This window comes from Glycine soja, chromosome 7 (genome assembly GCF_004193775.1).
Source record: "Glycine soja cultivar W05 chromosome 7, ASM419377v2, whole genome shotgun sequence".
NCBI classification, from domain to species: domain Eukaryota; kingdom Viridiplantae; phylum Streptophyta; class Magnoliopsida; order Fabales; family Fabaceae; genus Glycine; species Glycine soja.
The window spans coordinates 7,832,686-7,853,515 of record NC_041008.1 but is presented as its reverse complement, the minus strand read 5'-3'; the positions used below and the strand labels follow the sequence as shown (position 1 = coordinate 7,853,515).

General features: G+C 30.9%; 3 protein-coding genes across 3 annotated transcripts; 1 reads left to right on the top strand and 2 right to left on the bottom strand.

The window, feature by feature from the left end:
• Positions 1 to 4,814: 4,814 nt before the first annotated feature.
• Positions 4,815 to 5,351, top strand: LOC114419699. Its single transcript, XM_028385447.1, has one exon. It carries the CDS (start codon positions 4,815 to 4,817, stop codon positions 5,349 to 5,351), a length of 537 nt encoding a protein of 178 aa, XP_028241248.1.
• Positions 5,352 to 5,738: 387 nt separating this feature from the next.
• LOC114418534 (bark storage protein A-like) lies at positions 5,739 to 7,764 on the bottom strand. The gene is made up of 5 exons (XM_028383944.1): positions 7,516 to 7,764; positions 7,301 to 7,368; positions 7,059 to 7,214; positions 6,321 to 6,551; positions 5,739 to 6,205 (listed from the first exon to the last, which is right to left on the bottom strand). Exons 1-5 carry the CDS (start codon positions 7,724 to 7,726, stop codon positions 5,867 to 5,869), a joined length of 1,005 nt encoding a protein of 334 aa, XP_028239745.1. The 5' UTR covers positions 7,727 to 7,764; the 3' UTR covers positions 5,739 to 5,866.
• Positions 7,765 to 15,794: 8,030 nt separating this feature from the next.
• LOC114418532 (transcription factor bHLH68-like) lies at positions 15,795 to 20,170 on the bottom strand. Its single transcript, XM_028383943.1, has 9 exons — positions 19,757 to 20,170; positions 19,274 to 19,571; positions 18,714 to 18,791; positions 18,371 to 18,436; positions 17,670 to 17,735; positions 17,344 to 17,400; positions 16,737 to 16,781; positions 16,438 to 16,482; positions 15,795 to 16,311 (listed from the first exon to the last, which is right to left on the bottom strand). The coding sequence occupies exons 1-9, from the start codon at positions 19,969 to 19,971 to the stop codon at positions 16,177 to 16,179; spliced, it is 1,005 nt and encodes a 334-aa protein (XP_028239744.1). The 5' UTR covers positions 19,972 to 20,170; the 3' UTR covers positions 15,795 to 16,176.
• Between the last annotated feature and the right edge of the window lie 660 nt (positions 20,171 to 20,830).

The following is a 20,830-nucleotide window of genomic DNA, read 5'->3' as shown; positions in this document are numbered from 1 at the left end:
CATTTTGCACGAAAGAGACAAGGAAATTGTAATAAATAATTAAGTATCACTATCACAAATAACTTGATTATAAGTTAAATAAAATGTTAAATATTAAAAAGTGATAATGGAAAAAAGAAAAGAATCCAAATATGTATTGATTTGCGCATTTTAATTTATATTAAGATTGAGATTATAATTATAAAATCATGGTTTAATTATCCATTTAGTCCGTATAGTTTTTAAACTTATCCATTTTAGTCTAATAAGTGACTTTTTTAGTCTTTGTAGTTTACCTTTTAATTCTCAATAGGTTCTTACCGTTAAAATTGTTTAACACCGTTAAATAATGTTTGTCAGGACCTTTTTGTTGCTCTTCTCGCACCGCACCGACGACTGGTGTGTTTTCGTTACTCTTTTCGCACCGCACCGCAAAACTCTCTCTGCATTTTCAATTAGAAAATCCTGTAACAAAATTTGTGGAAAACTTTACTTCAATCCTTTTATCAGGTTCTGTATATTGTATAATATGCTTATCATACCTCGGCCAATAAATCCTCTTTAACAAAGAAGAAGATGAATTTTGAGCCCAACCCTCATTACTCCCTGCCAATTCCCATTCTTTTTGTTGACTCTACCGGATAATGAGTTTGGTCAAACTTAATTTTGCCTCTGATTTGGGGCAAGTATATTGTATAGTTGCACATACTTTGCAACCACATCTTGTAGTTGTTAGAACCAACATTGATGTTATTATTTGTGAGTTTGATGCTAGATCTCTTCTTCCTGTTGCTCCTCTACCAACTCCATCAGACAGTAGAGAGCATTCTACCATATTTGTAATTGAAAGGGAATTGAAGTTATTAAATTTTTAGTTAAACAACTCTCTAAATCCATCACTTGGAAATAACAGCTCCTCGTCAGAAACAAGAAGACCCAAGAGAGATTTTTTTGAACCATTAACTGTCAAGCATCAAGCAAAGGAAGAAGCACATTAGTACTCTTGTTCCACATGATTGGTATTTAGTTCTTTCTGTCAGCAGTTCACGAAAGTAAGTTGCTACTAATTTTTGCTACAACTCGATTGATGTTCTTTCCTGTAAAGAAATGAAGACCCACTTCTGCTCATGACCAAATTCTTTCGAGGTATGATAAGCAAACTGATAACAGGATTTTCTAATTGAAAATGCAGAGAGAGTTTTGTGGTGCGGTGTGAGAAGAGCAAACACACATGTCATTGGTGCGGTGTCAGAAGAACAACGAAAAGGTCTTGACACACATTATTTAACGGTGCTAAACAATTTTAACGGTAAAAACCTATTGAGAATTAAAAGGTAAATTACAGGAACTAAAACGAATAAGTTTGAAAACTATAGAAACTAAATGGATAATTAAACCTAAAATCATCATATAGGGGCAAAATAGTACTATTTGTATATTTATTAAAACAAACTAAAAAGGTAGTGCCCCCACTCTCTATAAGGTGGATTTGTTTCATGGTAGTTGCGCTTACTCTCAAGTAGGTCATGACTTTGTTGTTTTTTTTCCTTTAATTTTTGGATGTTTTTCTCAAGCAAAATATTAAAATGAATGGTCAAATAAGTTATTTATTTATGTTTATCACATAAGAAGTAGGAGGAGATGTTACCTTATGTAACATAATGATGGTTTTTTATATTGGTGGTAAAAAAATTGATGACAAAAAATACTTTTTTACATCATTTGTAAGATCAACCGATGAAAAAAATTCTTTTAAAATATTCATAAAATAACCAATATAAAAGATTATTGTACCACCACATAAGATGATACATCTTGTATCTTATATAACAAAAATAATCCATGACAAAACAAAAATAATCCATGACAAGTAAATAACTTATTTGATCACTCATTTTGGTATTTTATTTTAAAAAAAAATTAAAATGATAAAAAAAGTCATGCGGTGGCAGTGATATATATGTAGCATACTATTTTGCAAATTATATATAGCACAATAATTTTTAAAGTGTGTTTGATTTAAAGGCTGGAAATTAAAAAAATAAATGAAACTATAATGTAAAAAGTGTGGGTCACAAAAAAATACAAAATTTTTCTCCTTCCTCCTTAAACTAAACACAGCCTTAACATAGCCGAGACAGATATTGGCCTTTCTGTCAAAGTGTCAAAACATTCTGACAATCCGAAGTTTGGCAAAATGTTTTTTGCAATCTGACAGTGATGGTGTTATCATACCACCACGTCGTAGCAGCTGGCAAAATGCAAGAATTCTAGAAATATTTCCAATAATGGAAGGTTCAGACTTCAGGGGGATCGAACGGTATTGGTAATTTCATTGACACGAGTTACATGGATTTTAGAGGAAAATCATAACTTGATGTAACAAAATATATGTTTACTCTACTCTTGTGCTTATAATCCCTTTTCCATTGTTAAGAAGTAACTACCAATTGTGTTGTCAGTCTCACACACACAAGACAGCGACGATCTTGGAGGAACAAAATAAGTTTAGGTGCCTTTTCCATTTTTGTACACAATAATTTATATATAGCCGGTTTATTATCCATGTAGATGTCTTGTGTCTATTTGTAACCTACTAATGTTTGCAGTTTTGTTTCTCAATAGCAGATAGATTACAAGAGAGGCAAAAAAAGGATACCATGTTTTACCATTCATGAACGTGTTTATATCTTGTTTCGTTAACTTTGTTTCTATGATTACGACTTTGACAAGTGTATTGAATCTTTGCATGTAAGATTATAGAATCGTCGTAAATAGTAGATTAAACAGGGTATTGATTTTAGCTAGAGATCGAGGAATTAGCGATTTACAGTTTATCAAACACAATTTTAGTAGGAACCAAGATAACATAATTTAGGATTGATTAGTTTAAAGAAAAACAAGAATTGAAGTTATAAAGAAAAAAAAATAAAATATATATATATATATATATATATATATATTAATACTTATGTAACTTTGATAATTATTATATTATTTCTAACTACTACTGAATAATATTTTTATAAAATTTATTGTTATATTAAAAATTATTTGTATTCATATAAATTAAAATTAACATAATATAAATAATTTAAAATATTAATTATTTGATTATTTTTTATTATTTAATTTTGATAAAATTTGATATAAATAATATGACGTCCTGAATTAAGGGTTAATCATATAATGATCTAGAATATTAAAGTTAAAAATGTTATCTTTTATATATATATATATATATAATAATTTTTCATTTTGATCTTTAAATTAAAAATTTATAATTAATTAAAATATAAAAATGAAATATAATCATGTTTTGACTAATAAGTATGTGTGATACATATTTAGTGTTTTAAACATAAATCTCTCCTACTGTAAAAAAAAAGAAAGAAAGAAAGAAAGACATGAATCTGTCCTCTTGTTGGGCATTAGATGAATGATTAATTAAATGCATTCATGGCTTTAAAGTAGTGGGTACGGGCAATATAGCATGTTTAAAGATGTGTAACGTGCTTACTCTAAAGAAATTTTAAATTGTTCTTGCTAGCTCCTACAAACAAAACTATCGTTTGCATGCAAATATTATTTATTCAAAACAATTCCGACTTGCCCGGGGATCAATTATCTCTCAAGTAGCGTTACGATTTTAACTCCCCGTCTTCCTATATGTACCGTTTTCAACTTTTACTCACAAGATCATTCATTATGTAAGAGGTCTCATCAAAATTACTGAGGAATTATTCATATACAGTAATTTTATCTTTTTTTTCCACCAATCACATTTCATTATTTCTCTTTATTTTTTTTATCACACCATTTATTATATTTATTTATTTGTTCTCTATTTTTTTCTGTCTTTCGTTTTCTCCAACCTAAAGTGGGGTGGACATTTACAATTTTAAAAAATTATTCATCCAAATATAAAAATTTATAAAAAAAAGGAGCTAAAATACTTTTTTGCCTCTTAATTTTTTATTTTAGTTTGACCTCCTAAATTTAAAAAGTTTCATCTTTGATAGTTATATTAAAGTATTTTTGTTAGATCAAGCTATAATTCTCTATCTCTGTATATATAAATTTTGGATTTTCTATTTTAACATGCTAGAACACAAGAATACTGACGCAAAGAAAGATTGATTAAATGCAAGCACATAGTACTCGTTGATGAAAGAGTGATGTCGTTAAGGTGTCTGATAACAATTCAGCGGATACCAACACAAGCATTTTGCTATTCAACGGATACCAACCCAAGCATTTTGCACGTTTTATTATCATTACCATTAGTGACAATATTCACAATTTTGTTATAACAAATTATAGGATATTTTGTAAGAAAATCTATAAATAAGGAACAGAGGAAATAAGAAAAGAAGAGAACAATTACCTCAATTAGCTTTTCTTAGTTCCTTAGCTTAGAATAAAGTAGCGCTATTCGTATCAATTGATCCGACCTGTCCCTTCTCTGTCGTTCTTCAATGGCAGATGCCGACCCTCTCGACGCTAGCCTGGACCGGCTCGAGGCAGCCATGACCAACCTCGTCGCAATGGATTTCGATCTCCATGCATCTCACCTTCGTTTAGACGCGCTCCACGCTTTCATGCTCTTCAAACTAGATCTCATTAGCCTGAAATTGAATACCCTAATCTCCCGCCAACGCTCCTCATCACCTTCTCCGGTGCAATCACCACCGCCACCGTCACCATTGTTTCATCCTTCAGCGCAACCACCACCACCATCACTACCGCTACCGCCGCCACCACTGTTCCCTCCTTCAGCGTAACCACCACCGACATCGCCAGCTCCTCCGCCTTGCTCTCACGTGCCTCCTCCCATGGCTGGACAACGAGATAGTCCTATTATTGGAATCGATTCTAGCATCGTCGACTTCCCTGTCAGTGTGTGGCAGCACCACCGTGCCAACATCAACCGCCACTTCCAGTCCATCCAGCCGTGGCCTCTGCCGCTCCGCACCAACACCCGCCGTTACCGCAAGATTCCCTACGACAATGACATCTTCCTGCTCGGGGACGCTGCCGTTGCGCATCGGATTCGTCCGAGTTGGATTTGGATTCTATTCGCTACTGCGACTCCGCTTTGCTCCGTTCATCATCGGCATCAACGTTCGCCGCCACATCCATCACCACCTCCTCCACCATCATCTCCGCCACCGTCTTTAACACCTCCCTTGATTGCTCCACGGCGCGGGTCACACACCCACTCCTCTCCTTGGCCGTTCAGTTTCGTGGCACGGGTCACACACTCGCTTACTGCTTCAGACATTAATAATGTTGGGCCCAAACCAGCCCACAAACAAAGTAACTTTCCTAATGTATCTCCTGTTTTCGCTTGTTTTATTGTCCAACCTTGAGGACAAGGTTGTTTTGAAGCGGTGGGTAATGATAGCAATTCAGCGAATACCAACACAAGCATTTTGCACATTTTATTATCATTACCTAATTAGTGGCAATATTCACAATTTTGTTATAACAAACTATAGGATATTTTGTAAGAAAATCTATAAATAAGGAACACGGGAAATAAGAAAGGAAGAGAACAATTACCTCAATTAGCTTTCCTTAGTTCCTTAGCTGTAGTAGTAGAATAGAGTAGCACTATGGGTGAGGGCAACGTGAAAAATACACATATTTTAGATGGTGGCATATCAAATTTTAATTGGTGAGACATAAATTGAGACATAATTATGAACTAAGTAATTTGGATCCCTTCTCTCGATGGGCTATAATTTTACCATATATTAGAAACTCTTAAAAAGATTTTGGTTATGCATTTATTTTCTGGTACACAATAGTGTACGCGAAATCTATGAATTGGTAACACATTATTTGAACCACCCTTGCTTTCCCTTTAAGAAAGACACTAGAGCTACTGAGTTAACAGGGAGATGAATTTGACAAGAACTTCAAATGCATTTTGGGATGCTAATGAGGAAAACACATCTACTTCGTTGGACAATGCAGAACCTCCACCAGCTAAATCAGATAGTGATCTAATGGCAATGAAGGGTTTCTTTTGTTGGAGACATACTAAAGCAACAGCAGCAGTTTCCATCTCAACAGGAGTTGCATCAAATTTGGAATACAAAAATTCTCTATAAGCTTTGTTGTCAACAAACACATTGGCAGTAACCCCTTTCTCTACTCTTGTCACAATAGGCTTCCTTGGCAAACAAGTTGTGTTGACACAACTTTCCAACTTAACATTCTGTAGAAAATAAATAACGCAACAAGTCTTATATAATGAGTTTTTTTTTTTTTTTGGCATTTTCCTTAAGAAGTGAATTATAGTAAGATGGTAAAGTAGGTTTTTATTAACTTACCTTGAGCTTGCTTGCGATTTTAAAGTAAGTCTTGTCAACTGGAACCCAGAAAATCTCGTGCCTAGCTTCAGGAATTCCATTCACGGGATAAATTTCCTCTGGTTGATACCACACTTTGTTCAAAAGATTTGTATTTGACTTGAAATCTTTTGAGCAGTTATTGTAATTGGCAAACTCAAGATAGCCAAAGTCTCTGCTGAAATCTCCGGATACATTTACTTCTCCTAACCTCTGCTCAATTAAAATAGAGAAAATCAAATCAAGTTATTATATGTACTATGATTAGTCTATTATTATTTCAATATATCTTTTTTAAAAAATTTCTAACCAAAAATGATTGGAATAACTTTGACCGTTAAATACTGTCTGATATGCCACTTGGACCATTTGGTTTGTGTCAGCTGTAGCATCGATCAAAGCTTGGTTTGTGGGAAAGTTAGTGGTTGTTGCATTATTTTAGAAGTCACCTTAAGATTAGGTAGGGGCTGAAAAATAGTATAATGGTTCTTACACCTATTGCATATATATAGTGATTGGTTTTTAAAATCATGTACCATTAAAATGGATATAAATTTCTTCTTTTTCATATAATTCTAGATCGAAATTATATAAGAGCATGTGTATAGAGAAAAAAAAAGTTAATTTCAACTTCCTTTGTTGTCCCAAGTTACTGTATATAGAGAGGATGGAAATGTCAGAAAAAGCAAATAAAGATTAATATATTATCCAACATAGTACCTGCCAATGCCAAAGTCCTGTGTGGGCCCAATATTGAGGAATAGTAACATCTCCAATCTGGAGTTTAGGATTTGCATTCCCTGCAATTCCGTAATGGAGAACTCCATTCACATTAAATAAGGTAAGCAGCAATTGGGTGGAAAGACCTGCATTTAGCTACACACAAACCAAAAGACTGAAAATTTAAAAAAGAACTATAACAGTGAAAGCTTATGTAGAATTTAGAACAAAACCATGCTCACCATTCCCAATCCGCACATAACAACAATAACCCTTTTCTTTTCCAATACACCAATGCGAAAATGTTTTCCTGCATTTTAAAGTTTACCAGTGCAAATACAAAAAATGAGAGGAGCCGAGAAGCATTAAGAATGTACATTAATTAATTATTAAATAAACATTTGCATAGAAGTATCAATTATGAAATGATTGAACAACACATGGTTGTAGAAGTTACCGGCAAAATCAAAGTAAGGAAACTTGTTATGAGGCACAAAGCTAGATGAACGAAGAAGAGGACCAAGCTCAAAGGAATTTGGCACCACTATACCAAGGTAAGGCCCTTCACTATTGATATTGCTGATTTCTCTCCAAGAAACTTCAGAAACTGCACCATTTGCCATGATGCTACTACCCAATAACAACACAAGTAAACCCAGTAACTCCATTATTCTCTTCCAATGGTTATGTCTTGCAATTTCTCTCAGAAGATAAATTCCTTTTTTATATATTAAAACAAACAGGCTCGTGGAAAATGCATTATTGGTCAACCGCGTGAAAGATAAAAATATAATGCCCAAAATAGGCTTTGAATTAAAAAAAATCCCAATTGATGCCCACCTTTAAAATAAAATCAATCAGGGTTGATTAAAAAATAAATCATGATTAATTAGAGAATCAATGCTGATCTGCTTGCATGCGGGTAAAAGCAACGTACTCGTTTTATTTTTTCCTTTTTCAGTCCACGTTATATTAGTTAATTACCATTAGCTACACTCTCTCTTTCTTTATGGAAACTACTCTTTATTGAACTCTATGCATATATTATATCACAATTAATTTTCTACTTTTCTACCTTTTGCTTGCAAACATATAACAAGGATTGCTTTTGAATGTGTGTTTAACAAGATAAATAATTACTTCTAACTTGTTTAATTAAAGTGCAAATATTTGGTAAAACTGTAAAATAATTTATTTTATTAACTTGTTACACTTTTTCAAAATACTACTTCACATAGCATTTGAATCACTTATATGCTCTTAATTTATTCTTTTTCTTATTTTTATTCTCACAATTTTATTAGAGCTTCTCCTTTACTTTCCTATATTAAAAAACCTTTATCACTCTGTCTTACTCACTCTCATCATATCATTCAAATCTCATTTCTTTATAATATTAAAACATTAAAAATATGACATAAATTAATCTATTTCATTTCCATTTAATGAAAATATTTTAAAATGGGAATGAAATTTAAAAAATATATAAAAATTCAAATATTATAGAAAAAAATAAAGAATAATATGCAGTATTAGTAGTTTCATAAGTATGGGTTGTATTTTACTAGATAAGAGTAGATTAAAACACGACTATTATATTAAGAAAATTTTAATTATTTTTTGTAATTTTAAGATACAATTATTGTCCATTCTGTAATTACTAAATACAATAGCTTTCTTTAAACATGGTATTCGACCGGTTTGTACATATAAAGAAAAAAGGGAAAAAAACGACAAGATAAGTATTGGAAAAGCTTTATCCCCTTAATTAAGTAGATTGATAATCTGAATCAACTAAGATTAATTTTAAATGTTTAAAAACAATATCAGAGATTAAATATGACATTTTTTCCCTAGCTGCACATTCTCTTCCTTGTTTTTCCTAAATTACACCAGTTTGGAAAGCAATTTCCAATCTACACCACATTCTTTATTCAACGGGAAGTGGGGTTGTGGCCACCCCGACTTCCCAACGGGCCTCTTATTTTCTTTTATTTTTTTTGTTTTAATTTATATGTTTAAGTTCTTTTAATTTAAATTATTAAAATAATACATAAAAATTAAAACTTTTAATAATAAAAATTATTAAAATTATCTAATAATATATTTACTTTATTAAAAAATTAAAATTTTTAAAATAATTATTTTCTCCAATTTTTTATTAAAATAAATTTTATTAGTTTTTAAGAGATATATATAGATAATGAAAAATAAAAAAATTGAGAAATTTATAGTATAATTTTTTAGTTAGATGTATGTATTTTTTTTAGCTAAATTTATGTGTTGTTGAAATTTTTATTTTGTTATATAAGTTAATTAAAAAAATGAGAAAATTAGTTAGTAGTATTGAAATAAATTAAAAAACACAATGAATAAATAATTGATACACATAAAATTAAACAGATGATAAACAATAATAACAAAACATACTAAAAATACAATTGTAACATAAATATGACAAAACTAATGATAGTTAACAGATATTGTGCAGGAGATATATCTTCTTTCTGGTTTGTTAAAGATAATTAAAATTTCTATTGAATAGTTTCGAGTAGTTGGACCGCACTAACACCTTTAACACATTATTGTCATTTTTTAATTCTATTATTTTATATTTGATTAAATTTTCTAAATACTTAACATGACTTTGTTGTCGAAAAAACAATCATCTGAATCAATGTGTCTTTCCTCCTTGACTCTTTTTTTTAAAATCAATTAAAAATATATTTATATAATATAATATTTGTATTATTTTAATAATTTAAATTAAAAAATTAAACATATGAATTATAAAAAAATGTCCATACGAAAGTGGGGGTGGTGAAGCCCTACTTTCCATTGAATAAAGAATGTCGTGTAAATTGACAATTGTTTTCCAAATTGGTGTAATTCAGGAAAAAGCAAGAAAGAGAATATGCAGCGTGGGAAAAAAAAACCTTAAATATGACTATTTATTCTAATATAAATTTTTTATCGTAAATTTAAAACATAATTTAAATGTTTAAAAATATTTATTTATTATCAATTTTAATTATAATATATATATATTTATTATAAGCTTTAGTTATATTAAATAAATATTTATCTATATATATTTTAATATATTTTCGCTCTAACAACAAGATATATGCATGAGCTTGTAATAACAAGCGTTTTATCAATCAAAACATTGGTTTGACACCAGGAAACCTGTCATTGAATACAATACACAGGTTTTGAAACTTCTGAATACTATAATCCACCTAATATTTGAATGAAACACTGACATAAGAATGTTGATTTATGTTGTATGACATTTGACGCTAGCTAGACTATTTTATTTTTAGGATGCCACTTTTTTAATTGTACAATAACATCAAGCAAGCATTATCGTTTAACGCGAGCGTCCCAGTCAACATCACACTGACAATAATAACGTAATAGTTAAAAATTATTATGATTATTACTTGTACCCTTAAACTGGAAGAAATTAAACAACAATATGACTTGTAAAACCAAACGTCCAATTCAGTTTACCTTTTCTGCCTCAATATGAAATTCCGTGTTAATTAGTTGATTGTTATCTTATTTATCTATTGTTATCTTAATTTCTTAAGAACCGTATTTCAACTAAAACCAAGTCCGTTTTGATTCTAAAGTAGCTAGGTTGGAATCCTTTAAATCCTAGAATTATAAGGTAATGAACTTATTACATCCAGAAGACAATATTTGAAAAGGTAATTTCATTGCTTTTTTGGGCCAAGCAGAGACCATGCATTAATTAAATAATTAAATGACCCGAAGCCGAATAAAACCAAACATTACCAGATATTACTACAACCTGCTTGAAAGGTATTGTGTCCATAGTACACTTGTGTGAATCCACCAATACAATAATTCGTGTAATTTTCACTGAAGGAGTCTTGTTATTCTATTTGGGCTAAGCATCCCCCACATGTAGTTTACTGCAATCGAAATGCAAGCCCAAGGAAGCATGTGGGTCAAAGTAATTGGGTTGAATTGACGAAAGTAAAAGTCTGGGGCTGTTGCTTTGGACACTCATCATTTTTGCTGGGACACCCCTCTCTCACAGTGCATTCTATAAGAACTTACTAATGCTAAGCCATACAGTGCGGGGGTTGAGTCCTCTCTCATTGAAGAAGGAGGTGGTCGGCAATTACTCAACTCCTAAAGATGTCCAAACATCCGCGATTAGTGATACAACTTTTACAAGGATTCATACATAGATACAACGTTTATTAGATTAATAAACTAATTATGTTATAAATAATTAAAATATTTATATGTAATATTAAATTTTTTCATGTATATTTAATGCACATGTAAATTTATATAATAAATTTTGTGATAATTAATTTTTATCTAATAATTAATTTTTTTACATATATAAATTTTAAATAAAAATAATAGATTTAATAAAAATTTACATATGTAAAAAAAATATTAACATAAATCTACTAATTCATTTTTTGACTTTATTATAATTAATTTTGATCTAATAATGTATTTTTTACATATATAAACATCTAAATACATCATTCAATTAAATACCAAATTTGTTTAATTTTCAATCACTGTAATAAACATCTAAATACATCATCCAATTAAATATCAATTTTTTTAATTATCAATTATTGTAATAAACATCTAAATACGTCATTCAATTAAATATCATATTTGTTTAATTTTCAATCACTGTAATAAACATTCAAATATATCATTCAATTAAATACCAAATTTCTTTAACTATTAATTACTGTAATAAACATCTAAACACAACATTTAGTTAAATATCAAATTTATTTAATTATCAAATTTTGTAAATAAATTAAATGTATAAAAAAATTTCTAAATAAATTATAATTTTTAAAAAAATTCAAAACATACGGATTAACAATTCGTATGATTCTGTATACACACCACTTCTCTTCCGGCGACAAAAAAACATCGAACTTCACCGTATATTTGTAAACAACGCATGTATACTACCGACAACAATAAATGCTCACAAAAGAACGCTAACAGAAGCAAGTTTCACTAAGTGTGGTTTTACGAAAAGAAAAACACTGCAGAAATGACAAAACTAATATGTTATTTATAACCAAAAATACCCATAAGGATATTTTCAGTATTTTGAAAAACGCTGGGTGTATGAAAAAAAAAGTTAGGTGCCCCAAGTAGTTTCCAAAGTCTGGCCCATTGCTGTTCTTTTTATTTAGTTTTTCTTGGCATCGCATTATGTTAATTTTTATTTTTAGCTTTTCATCCTTCATTCTAAAAACTCTTCAATTATTTGACATGTCCTAGCTAGGTCCTATTAGAAGGTGAAACTTGAGCTAATGATCAAAAGAAAACAAGAAATATACATCACATCGAGGGCAGATGCAAACGGGAAACAAGAAAGAAACTGTGATGGACGATGCATGTCACATCTTAGAAGATCAAAAACGAAGAATAATTGGGTTGTGGAAATGACGAGGTCTCGCGTGGTGTTGATATTTGGGTCTAATTCTTTACCTGCAAGATGATATATGCTTTGCTTTGTCAACCCTATGCCGGTGCCGACCATCATTGTTGCTACATTTTTCTCATATATTTTTTCTTGTTGGGGCCTCATTTGTTCCTAAGGGCAAACCAAGCATGGAGTTTCTATCAACATATTCTTGCAAAGAAACAAGGATGTTTTTGAAGGGAAAGAAAAACATGGCCAAAGGGTGTACACACTATTTTGATATATAAAATTAGATGTAGATGGTGGGTTGCTATTTCATTGTCGGTGACCCTTATTAGATGTTGTGTGTAAGATTAGATATCGTTGATTTCATACATAAATACTGGTTTTCAAGTCACGTGTAGCTGTTTTGTCACATCCTTGGTAGTTGATTCATTTGTGTCTAAACAACTCGGAACAAAAGGACTTTAAGTTTCAATTATTGTTGATGATCACCTATATGTGGCTAAAGATAGATATGTAGTAGCCTATAAAGCCTATTGCATGCTTGTATAAATTATTATAACCAATGGCTTAAATTTGTAAAGTGGTTAGTTCTTTCACAAATTATTAATGCGGCATTGTGTTTGTCCAATCAAGTTATTATTAGTCCTTGTCATCATTATTTGTAATTAAAAAAGGAAAAAAAAACTAAATTTGACACGATATAAAGTAAACAATGTGTGCTAGCTTTAACTCTTTATCATTAATTGTACAATTTTATAAGTTCTTTCACTTAAAATGTTCCAAATTAATTCAAATAATTTTGGCGTGATAGACGTAAATATACCTCTATAATGTAGAATTTTTATAGCACATAAAAAAATGTTCATGAAACAAACATTTAACATATCTAAAACTACTTTAATTTTAGACACTTTTTTTTTCATTAATATCATCTTACACTTCATTACTCTTTCAATTCTTCTGTTTCTTAGTTGAATTATGATTCTCTCACCTTAAACTCATCTTATTTTTTTCTATTTCTTTCTTTTGTCACATTACACCATTAATCATATTAATTACTTTTTTTTTTCTTTTCTTATATCTAAATATCTAAACTCTAACTTAAGAGATAGGGATGACAAAGCCGGCGAATTTGAATTTGTCTTCACCTACTTTCAACCCGCCTTAGACATAGCGGATGAGTGTACGGAGTAACCACCAATTATAATGGAATGGGAAACATAACCTACCCTGCTCAGAGGCACTTGGCAAGTGTACATGCCATCTGCGAGTCATAAAATAGATGGTTTGCAAGATGACTTGGCAAAATTTGTAAAAAAAAAATCGTCCTAATATATTCCAAACATTCTTTGTTATCGGTGTGTCTTTATTTTTACTTTTAAAAAATGATAAAAGAAAAAAAAAAGTTTGTGTATATGTAGAGACTAAAAGAGATATGAAAATACCTGTACAAGGACTAAAAATGATGATTTTTAAGTAAAAACTTAAAAGGTAAAATTTGTATAATTATATAGACTAAATAAGTAAAAAAAATTCAAACATAAACTTTGAATGATAACTTGTCTTGTGATCATCTCAAACAAAAGAAGGCATGTTTTTAATTTTATTAAATAAAATGAAATATGATATATATTATTCCAATCTTCAATAAAAATGAAACAGATACTATATTTTACTATATTATACTCCCATCACCCTATAATAATTATCGTGTGAGAAAAAGAATAATTTTAAAAATAATTATCATTTTAACTTTTTAACGTAACATTGATTACATTTTTTTTTTACTTATATCCTTTAAAATATTATAAACAATCTACAAAAATTAAAAAAGAATTTATGATGATAAAGTTAATTTTATAAAATTATCATTGTTTCGTCTATTTAATAATTTTCTTGATTGTGTAAAACAACCTACAACAACCATTATAATGAGATGAGTGAAAACTTAGATATGTGATACTTGTTTGATTATTAATTTTACAAAAGATAAAATTATATTAAAAAATGATTTTGACAAGTTAAATTAATGATTAAATTGTAGGTCAATCTGCATTGACCTGCCTTCAACCCACCAATTTGTAGGTCAGACAAATTGATGTGTTTAGTCACCTTACTCGTACTTGCCCGTACTTGAGTTGACAGGTTAACTCGTTTTGTCATTCTTATTTGTAATTATCAATTAATATTTTTCCTTTCTTGTTCATCACTTATTATATCTTCTAATTTTCTCTTTTCTCTTTTCATCTCTTTATTTTTCGGTGTGTTCATCAAATCTTTTTCTTATATGTAATATCCCTCAATACAAAAAGAGCAATGATTTTTTAATACTTAAGTTTTTCAAACACCTAATCAATAGTCTTCATTTCTTTCTATTTTTTTATTTATCACAAAACAGACTATAGGGTTATAGCTATCAGAAAATTTACTACCTGAAACTCTTCTTTGCTTTGAATAGGAAAAATCCTTGAATACGGGTGAAGGCAAGAAACTATATAGCTAGTGTTTGTCCTAGCTTGGCAAACTAGGGTTAATTATTAAGCTCTAACCGCTGATCCATATGCAATAATATAGAAAAGTGCATTCAGTGTGTAATTGATGCATATTCTATAGGGGCTTTTTTATCCTTGTATAAGGGTTTGGAGTACCCCCCTAGGGCTCCTTCACTTAATAATTTCTTTGCTTATAAAAAGAAAAAAAGGAAAAATAACTATAGACAAGGGCAGGTGAGTATGTATCTGCGTGTTTGAAGCGAATATATGAAAACTTTTACGTCCATTCATCCACGTTACGAGGAGGATAATGAAGGCAACCGTAAAACAAGATCAACAAGCAAAAGTTTGTGCTGATCACTTCGACTCTTGATTTTCAAATGCTCGAGTACGGTACTATATGTGCCCCCTTTCTTAACTTTTTATTATATATACAAATTAATGACTCGTAATTATTTGTAAATAATTAACGATGCTGTGTCAATAAAATAAAATAAAATAAAATAACGATGCTGTATGCAAAACGAACGATTCATCAACTTGACTAAAGAACTAAGTACTCAGAATATTAGCCAAACTTTCATGGCGCGTATCTCAGACATGATCAATGTAGTTAGTTGGATTTACTTAAATCGATTGATCCTAAAATTATGGCTCGAGACGTATATAAGATGCTTTGATCTGCTTAATTATTAATATAACGTTCATGACTTTTTATCTTTACCAAGTTTACCCAAAGAGACAGAATACTTTGCTAACTTGAAACAGTAATAACAACATATAAGCTAGTGAGCATAATGGTAATCAGTTCAATTAATGCTGCTAAAAAAGTAGCATTCAAATGATTAATCACACAAATGTTGCATATACATCGAAATATAGCGCATTAATTAGTACCATCATCTTAATTAATTAAGCTAAATGAGAATAAAGAAAACTAATTAAGCTTGATTTCCATGAATTATGAAGTCTTCAAGGGCTTGCAAATACTGTCACGGCTAGCTAGCACACATTTTATTCAGGAATAATGAAGTATAGCATCATGAGCAATCAGCCTTAGATTTTTTTAGCAGATTGACTGCTCATGATGTTATATCATTTCCATGAATTTACCTCTATGCATGCTACCATATTTATATGTATATGCTGCCCCATTTGTAAAAAACTCCTAACGAAAGCCCCCTCCTAGGGCTGGAGCCCAATAATCTGCTCCATTGTCACTTCCAACTTGCAGTGTGCATGACACTGGCACCAGACACAACCCTCTACTCCTCAGCCCCTTCTTTGGTTCTTCTTGAGTATCCTAATAATAATATTAACCATATAACATTCAATGCAAGTGGGGTTAGAATAATAAGAAGAAAAAAGCTGTATTGTAATTATAAAAGAAAATAAATAAAACTTCATCGAACTTTATGAGAACAATTACCGGCTCTCCAGCTGCTTTCCTCTTCAAGCAGTTTTCATCCAGCAGCTACACCAGAAAGTAATATTTACAACATGAGAATTTAATGAGCATACTTTACATTTAGTAATGTGGTAAAACAAGCCACTTGTTTTGATTCTTTAACTTAATAAATAATATTATATCTGATAAAGCTGATTACAATTCTCTTGTATGCTTTTTTTTTTTTTTCATTTAATAAAAGAAATGTAAGTTTAACTGGTGGCTTCTCTGAGAATGCAAAATCCCTAAACCCTTTTAAATGGATCCAATGAAAAGCATACCTGACCGGGGTCTTCAGGGAATATACATCTCTTCTCTCCTTGAACCTAGCATTAAATAGTTACAATCATCACTCAATTAGTATCACATAATTACCCATTAATTAGTACCCTCGTGCACATGAAAGAGAAGAAAGAAGCAGAAAGGGGGGGGGGGGGGGGGGAGAGAGAGAGAGAGAGAAAGTGTGAAAGTGGTTATTCTTGCTTTGGGTCGTGAAAAATGGCTTTATATACTTAAAATATTTGTCCCTTTAAAATATTAAAAAAAACATTTTAACAAAGATACTTAATTTAGTTAAAAAAATTATTGTATGATCATGATTAGTATGATTAATAATGTATTTTTGAAGCTGTATACATTATGTTAAAAGACGAATAATATGAGACAAGCAAAGTATATGCTAATTTTTATCAGGATAACTTAGACACAACAATATAATTAGTGTTGATTTCTATATAAAATCTACAATGATTTATTTCGATATAATTTCTAAACCTGAAATTGATAACAATTATAAAGATAAAATGCTTGTTAAATTGGATGGAAAATAACACCAACAATAATTGCCCTTTTATATATAAACCAGAAATGGGTTTATGTATTTCTTACAGAATGTTGCTGCCTCGTGTTCCCTGATCCACCGCTCAAGTATGGTAAGCTAAGAGCCTGCATCCAACGACGGAAAAAAAGATGGTATTTAGGAACTTAAATAATTAAAGAGTATGTACGAAGAATACAATTGTGAACACTTCAATTATTCGCATGACATTTTCTCTTTGTAATAGTAATTTCTACAATATATATTATTTGCTTTTTAGTGTATATTTGGGTGTGAAAAATGTATATAGATCCAATCTCTCTGTGTGAAATGGACCATTAGGCTTTAACAGCGTGCAGCATTCCATCACTTGCTCGTGGAGGAGGAGAAACATCACCTCAATTTGACTCTGAAGGAATCTGATATACCCAATAGCTTCTAACAAGACAGAGGCCGTGTCAGTCTGCAAAAGTGAAATATGCCACACCACAACGTTATTCCCACTCATTATTTATAATATTTTAATTTATGCTATAAACGAACCCTTTTTCTTCTGTAAAATAAATAATGCAGAAAAAGTGAACAATGAAATGAAAGAGAAGGAAAAAATTATAACTAAAAAAAGTGTCATTTCCAGTTTTCTTAAACATGTGGATGGACAAATTTTTATTATTGGATTTTCTATATAAAGAATGTTGAACGTGTGTGTCTATATATATATATATAAATTAATTAAGTTTATGCACATTTAATTTTAAGAGGAATATTAGTAATTAATATATTTTTTAATACCCTCTTCGATTGTAAGATAAAATTTATCAAAAATTAAAAAATTGAAAAAAAAGTCATTAAATACAAAATGAAACCAACATAAATTATAATTTCCAATAAATTTTGGCAAACAAAACTATAACATGTATAAAGAGTATTTGAAAGGAAAAATTATTAAATGGTTCATCTATCAATCTCTATTTGACACATAAGTGTGGACAATAATGGTCACAAATGCCTAATAATTTATCAATTAATTAAAGAATTGTTAAAGTGTATATGGTTAATATTTTTTAATTTTAATTGAATAAGCTAGGATCTTATTACCTTCCCAAATGGGGAAACGAGCTGATGAAGGGCCGTAATTCTCTCACCTAGCTTTTCCTTCCTAACCTGAAATTGAGAAGAGGAATTAATATACATGTGTCGTACACGCACATGCTAAAAATTTGGTTATATTTTGTTGTTTCATTTGGCTGGTTTCGATTCTCATTGAGAGACGGTAAAATGACGATGAAGCAAGTGAAAAAGAATAATCATGATTGGGAATTAGACAACCAAGAAAGACAACAATTACACCCCCACATGTGTTTGTGTGTGCTTATGTGTGCTTTTATGCCTGATAGAGAGTTGGGGGTTGGAAGCTTCTGCCTGGTAGTTTGCATTTTACCTTGAACGTAGTCTGCGTTGTAGCAGAGGGTTGAACCCTAGCTTTCTTGAGTGCCCCACCAGCTGCAGTGCTGTTGCACTTTGAGAAAGAAAGAAATTATTTTGGTTAAATATAAAAAAAAAAAATTGAAACAGAAAAGTGAGAATTTGTGTATTAATTATTTGTAAGGTTCATTAATTAATGTAAAAACAATGGTCAAGTGTATGTACTATATCACTCATTTTAAACTAAAGTAGACTATAGAATCGAAGTAATTAATCATGTTTTCTATCTACAAGATGTAGAAAGAATTAAAAAGAGAGCCAATTGTGATTCGAACCAAAAAAGATAGGGAACGATCTTGGGAAATATAATAATTTTAAATACTCTAAAATAATAAAGCTTTTCTCTGGCCAAATTTAAAGGTCTTAATTAGTAAAGTTTCATGAAAAGTGAGTTTGTGCCTCTCATTGACCAAGAACAAAAGAAAAAGGTGATGAAATAAGAAAATTGGGCAGATTCTCAATTAGTCATGAAGGAACCTTAATGGAGAGTGCAATGAAATCTAATCTCTTCCTTACCTCAGAAGATAGATCTGGTGGTGGATGCCTTGCATCTGTCTTATTGTTAGAGAAATCTAACATGTTGCTACTGAAACTTGTTGTCACACATGATTTTGGAGACCAAGATGGCTTTGATGACTGAAGTTCTTCGCTTCCATGCCCATATGCATAGCTGTTAACCAAGTTTTCTTGTTTAACATCAACAAGAGAAGCGTTTGGAGCCTGACCTAGCATTTGATCCTCCCAGCTCTCCAACTTCTTAGTCTGAATAAACTGACCCATCCCAGCCTTACCTTGTTCATCCACCACTCCACTCCTATAACCAAAACCATATATGCCAACAAGGCAAAAACAATTAGATTTTGATCCTTCAATAACCAAACATATATAAGCTATTATAATTAACAAGGCTTTCCATGCAGCCATGTTAACGCGCGTATGTGTGTATGTGTGTGCCTGCATGTATGTATGTATAAGAAAGAGAAAGAGAAAGAGAGATACATAAGTAGCTGGCTCCATGACTCTGGAAGATCTTGATTCTCATGCCAAGAAGGAAAGGGAAGAGAAGTGGGAGCACAAGGGATAGGAAAGTTGTTAGGAGTGGACAAGAAAGGAGGAGCTTGTGGAGCCATGCTATTGATATTGATGTTCCACCAGTTAGGGTTTCCAGTCATCATTTGTTGCACTGGTGAGCTCTGAAGAACACCTCTATTCATGCCTTCTTTCCCTTTGAGGTTTTTAGCTGTTCGCAAAGAAAGATGAATTCTCTTTCTGTGATCTTTCTCTTTCCCTTTCTTAGCTTGATGTCCCAACCCAAACACTGCCTTTGTAGAAAATTTGAGAGGTCCTCCTTGGGTTGATTAAGTAGGGGCTTGGACCCGTTTTGAAAGAATTTGAATAATAATTATGGAGTTTTGAGAACCTTTGTCTTTGTTTACGCTCTTTTCTTTCCTTTTTTATTGCTTTTATTTTCCCTTTCTTTCTTCCTTTTGTCTTATTTCTTTTATTTCCTTGCTTTTCTATTCCCCCGCTTGCTTTTGCTTTATCTTAAAGTGGGACAGAAAAGGTGGTAGGAATTCCCATAATTATAAAATTGCAAAAATATGTTGATATCCCGCTTGCTTTTGCTTTATCTTAAAGTGGGACAGAAAAGGTGGTATGAATTCCCATAATTATAAAATTGCAAAAATATATTGCATATCAAAAAAAAAAAAAAAAAACTCTGGAGAGCATGATTTTTCTATCATATCTACCAACGTGGCGCACTATGAGGGCCTCATACACTACAATAAGTCATTTAAAGATGAACCTCTAAAATTTGGAAAAATTAACTTGTACAAGCCAAACACTCACACCTTATTCGTGCTTGACTCAAAAACCATTACTCACTCATTAAGTGGTCATGAATTAATGGATTTAGTATGTCTCACATTTTTTATAAATTAAAAAGTTAAAGTATATTAGGTCTAATTATTATGATGAATTGCAAGTCATCATAGTGGGTTGAAAATTCATTTTTTTTAATGAATGTAACAAATAATAATAAAAATAATCAAGAGAGTGATATTTTTTAAT

Coding starts and splice junctions, on each gene's coding strand:
- LOC114419699 (XM_028385447.1), top strand. CDS start 4,815: ATGGCTGGACAACGAGATAGTCCTATTATTGGAATCGATTCTAGCATC.
- LOC114418532 (XM_028383943.1), bottom strand. CDS start 19,971: ATGAATAGAGGTGTTCTTCAGAGCTCACCAGTGCAACAAATGATGACT. Junction 17,736..18,370: donor TCGTTTCCCCATTTGGGAAG/GTAATAAGATCC, acceptor TCACTTTTGCAG/ACTGACACGGCCTCTGTCTT. Junction 16,312..16,437: donor GGAAAGCAGCTGGAGAGCCG/GTAATTGTTCTC, acceptor TATTATTATTAG/GATACTCAAGAAGAACCAAA.
- LOC114418534 (XM_028383944.1), bottom strand. CDS start 7,726: ATGGAGTTACTGGGTTTACTTGTGTTGTTATTGGGTAGTAGCATCATG. Junction 7,215..7,300: donor TTATGTGCGGATTGGGAATG/GTGAGCATGGTT, acceptor GTTTGTGTGTAG/CTAAATGCAGGTCTTTCCAC. Junction 6,206..6,320: donor AAATCGCAAGCAAGCTCAAG/GTAAGTTAATAA, acceptor TATTTTCTACAG/AATGTTAAGTTGGAAAGTTG.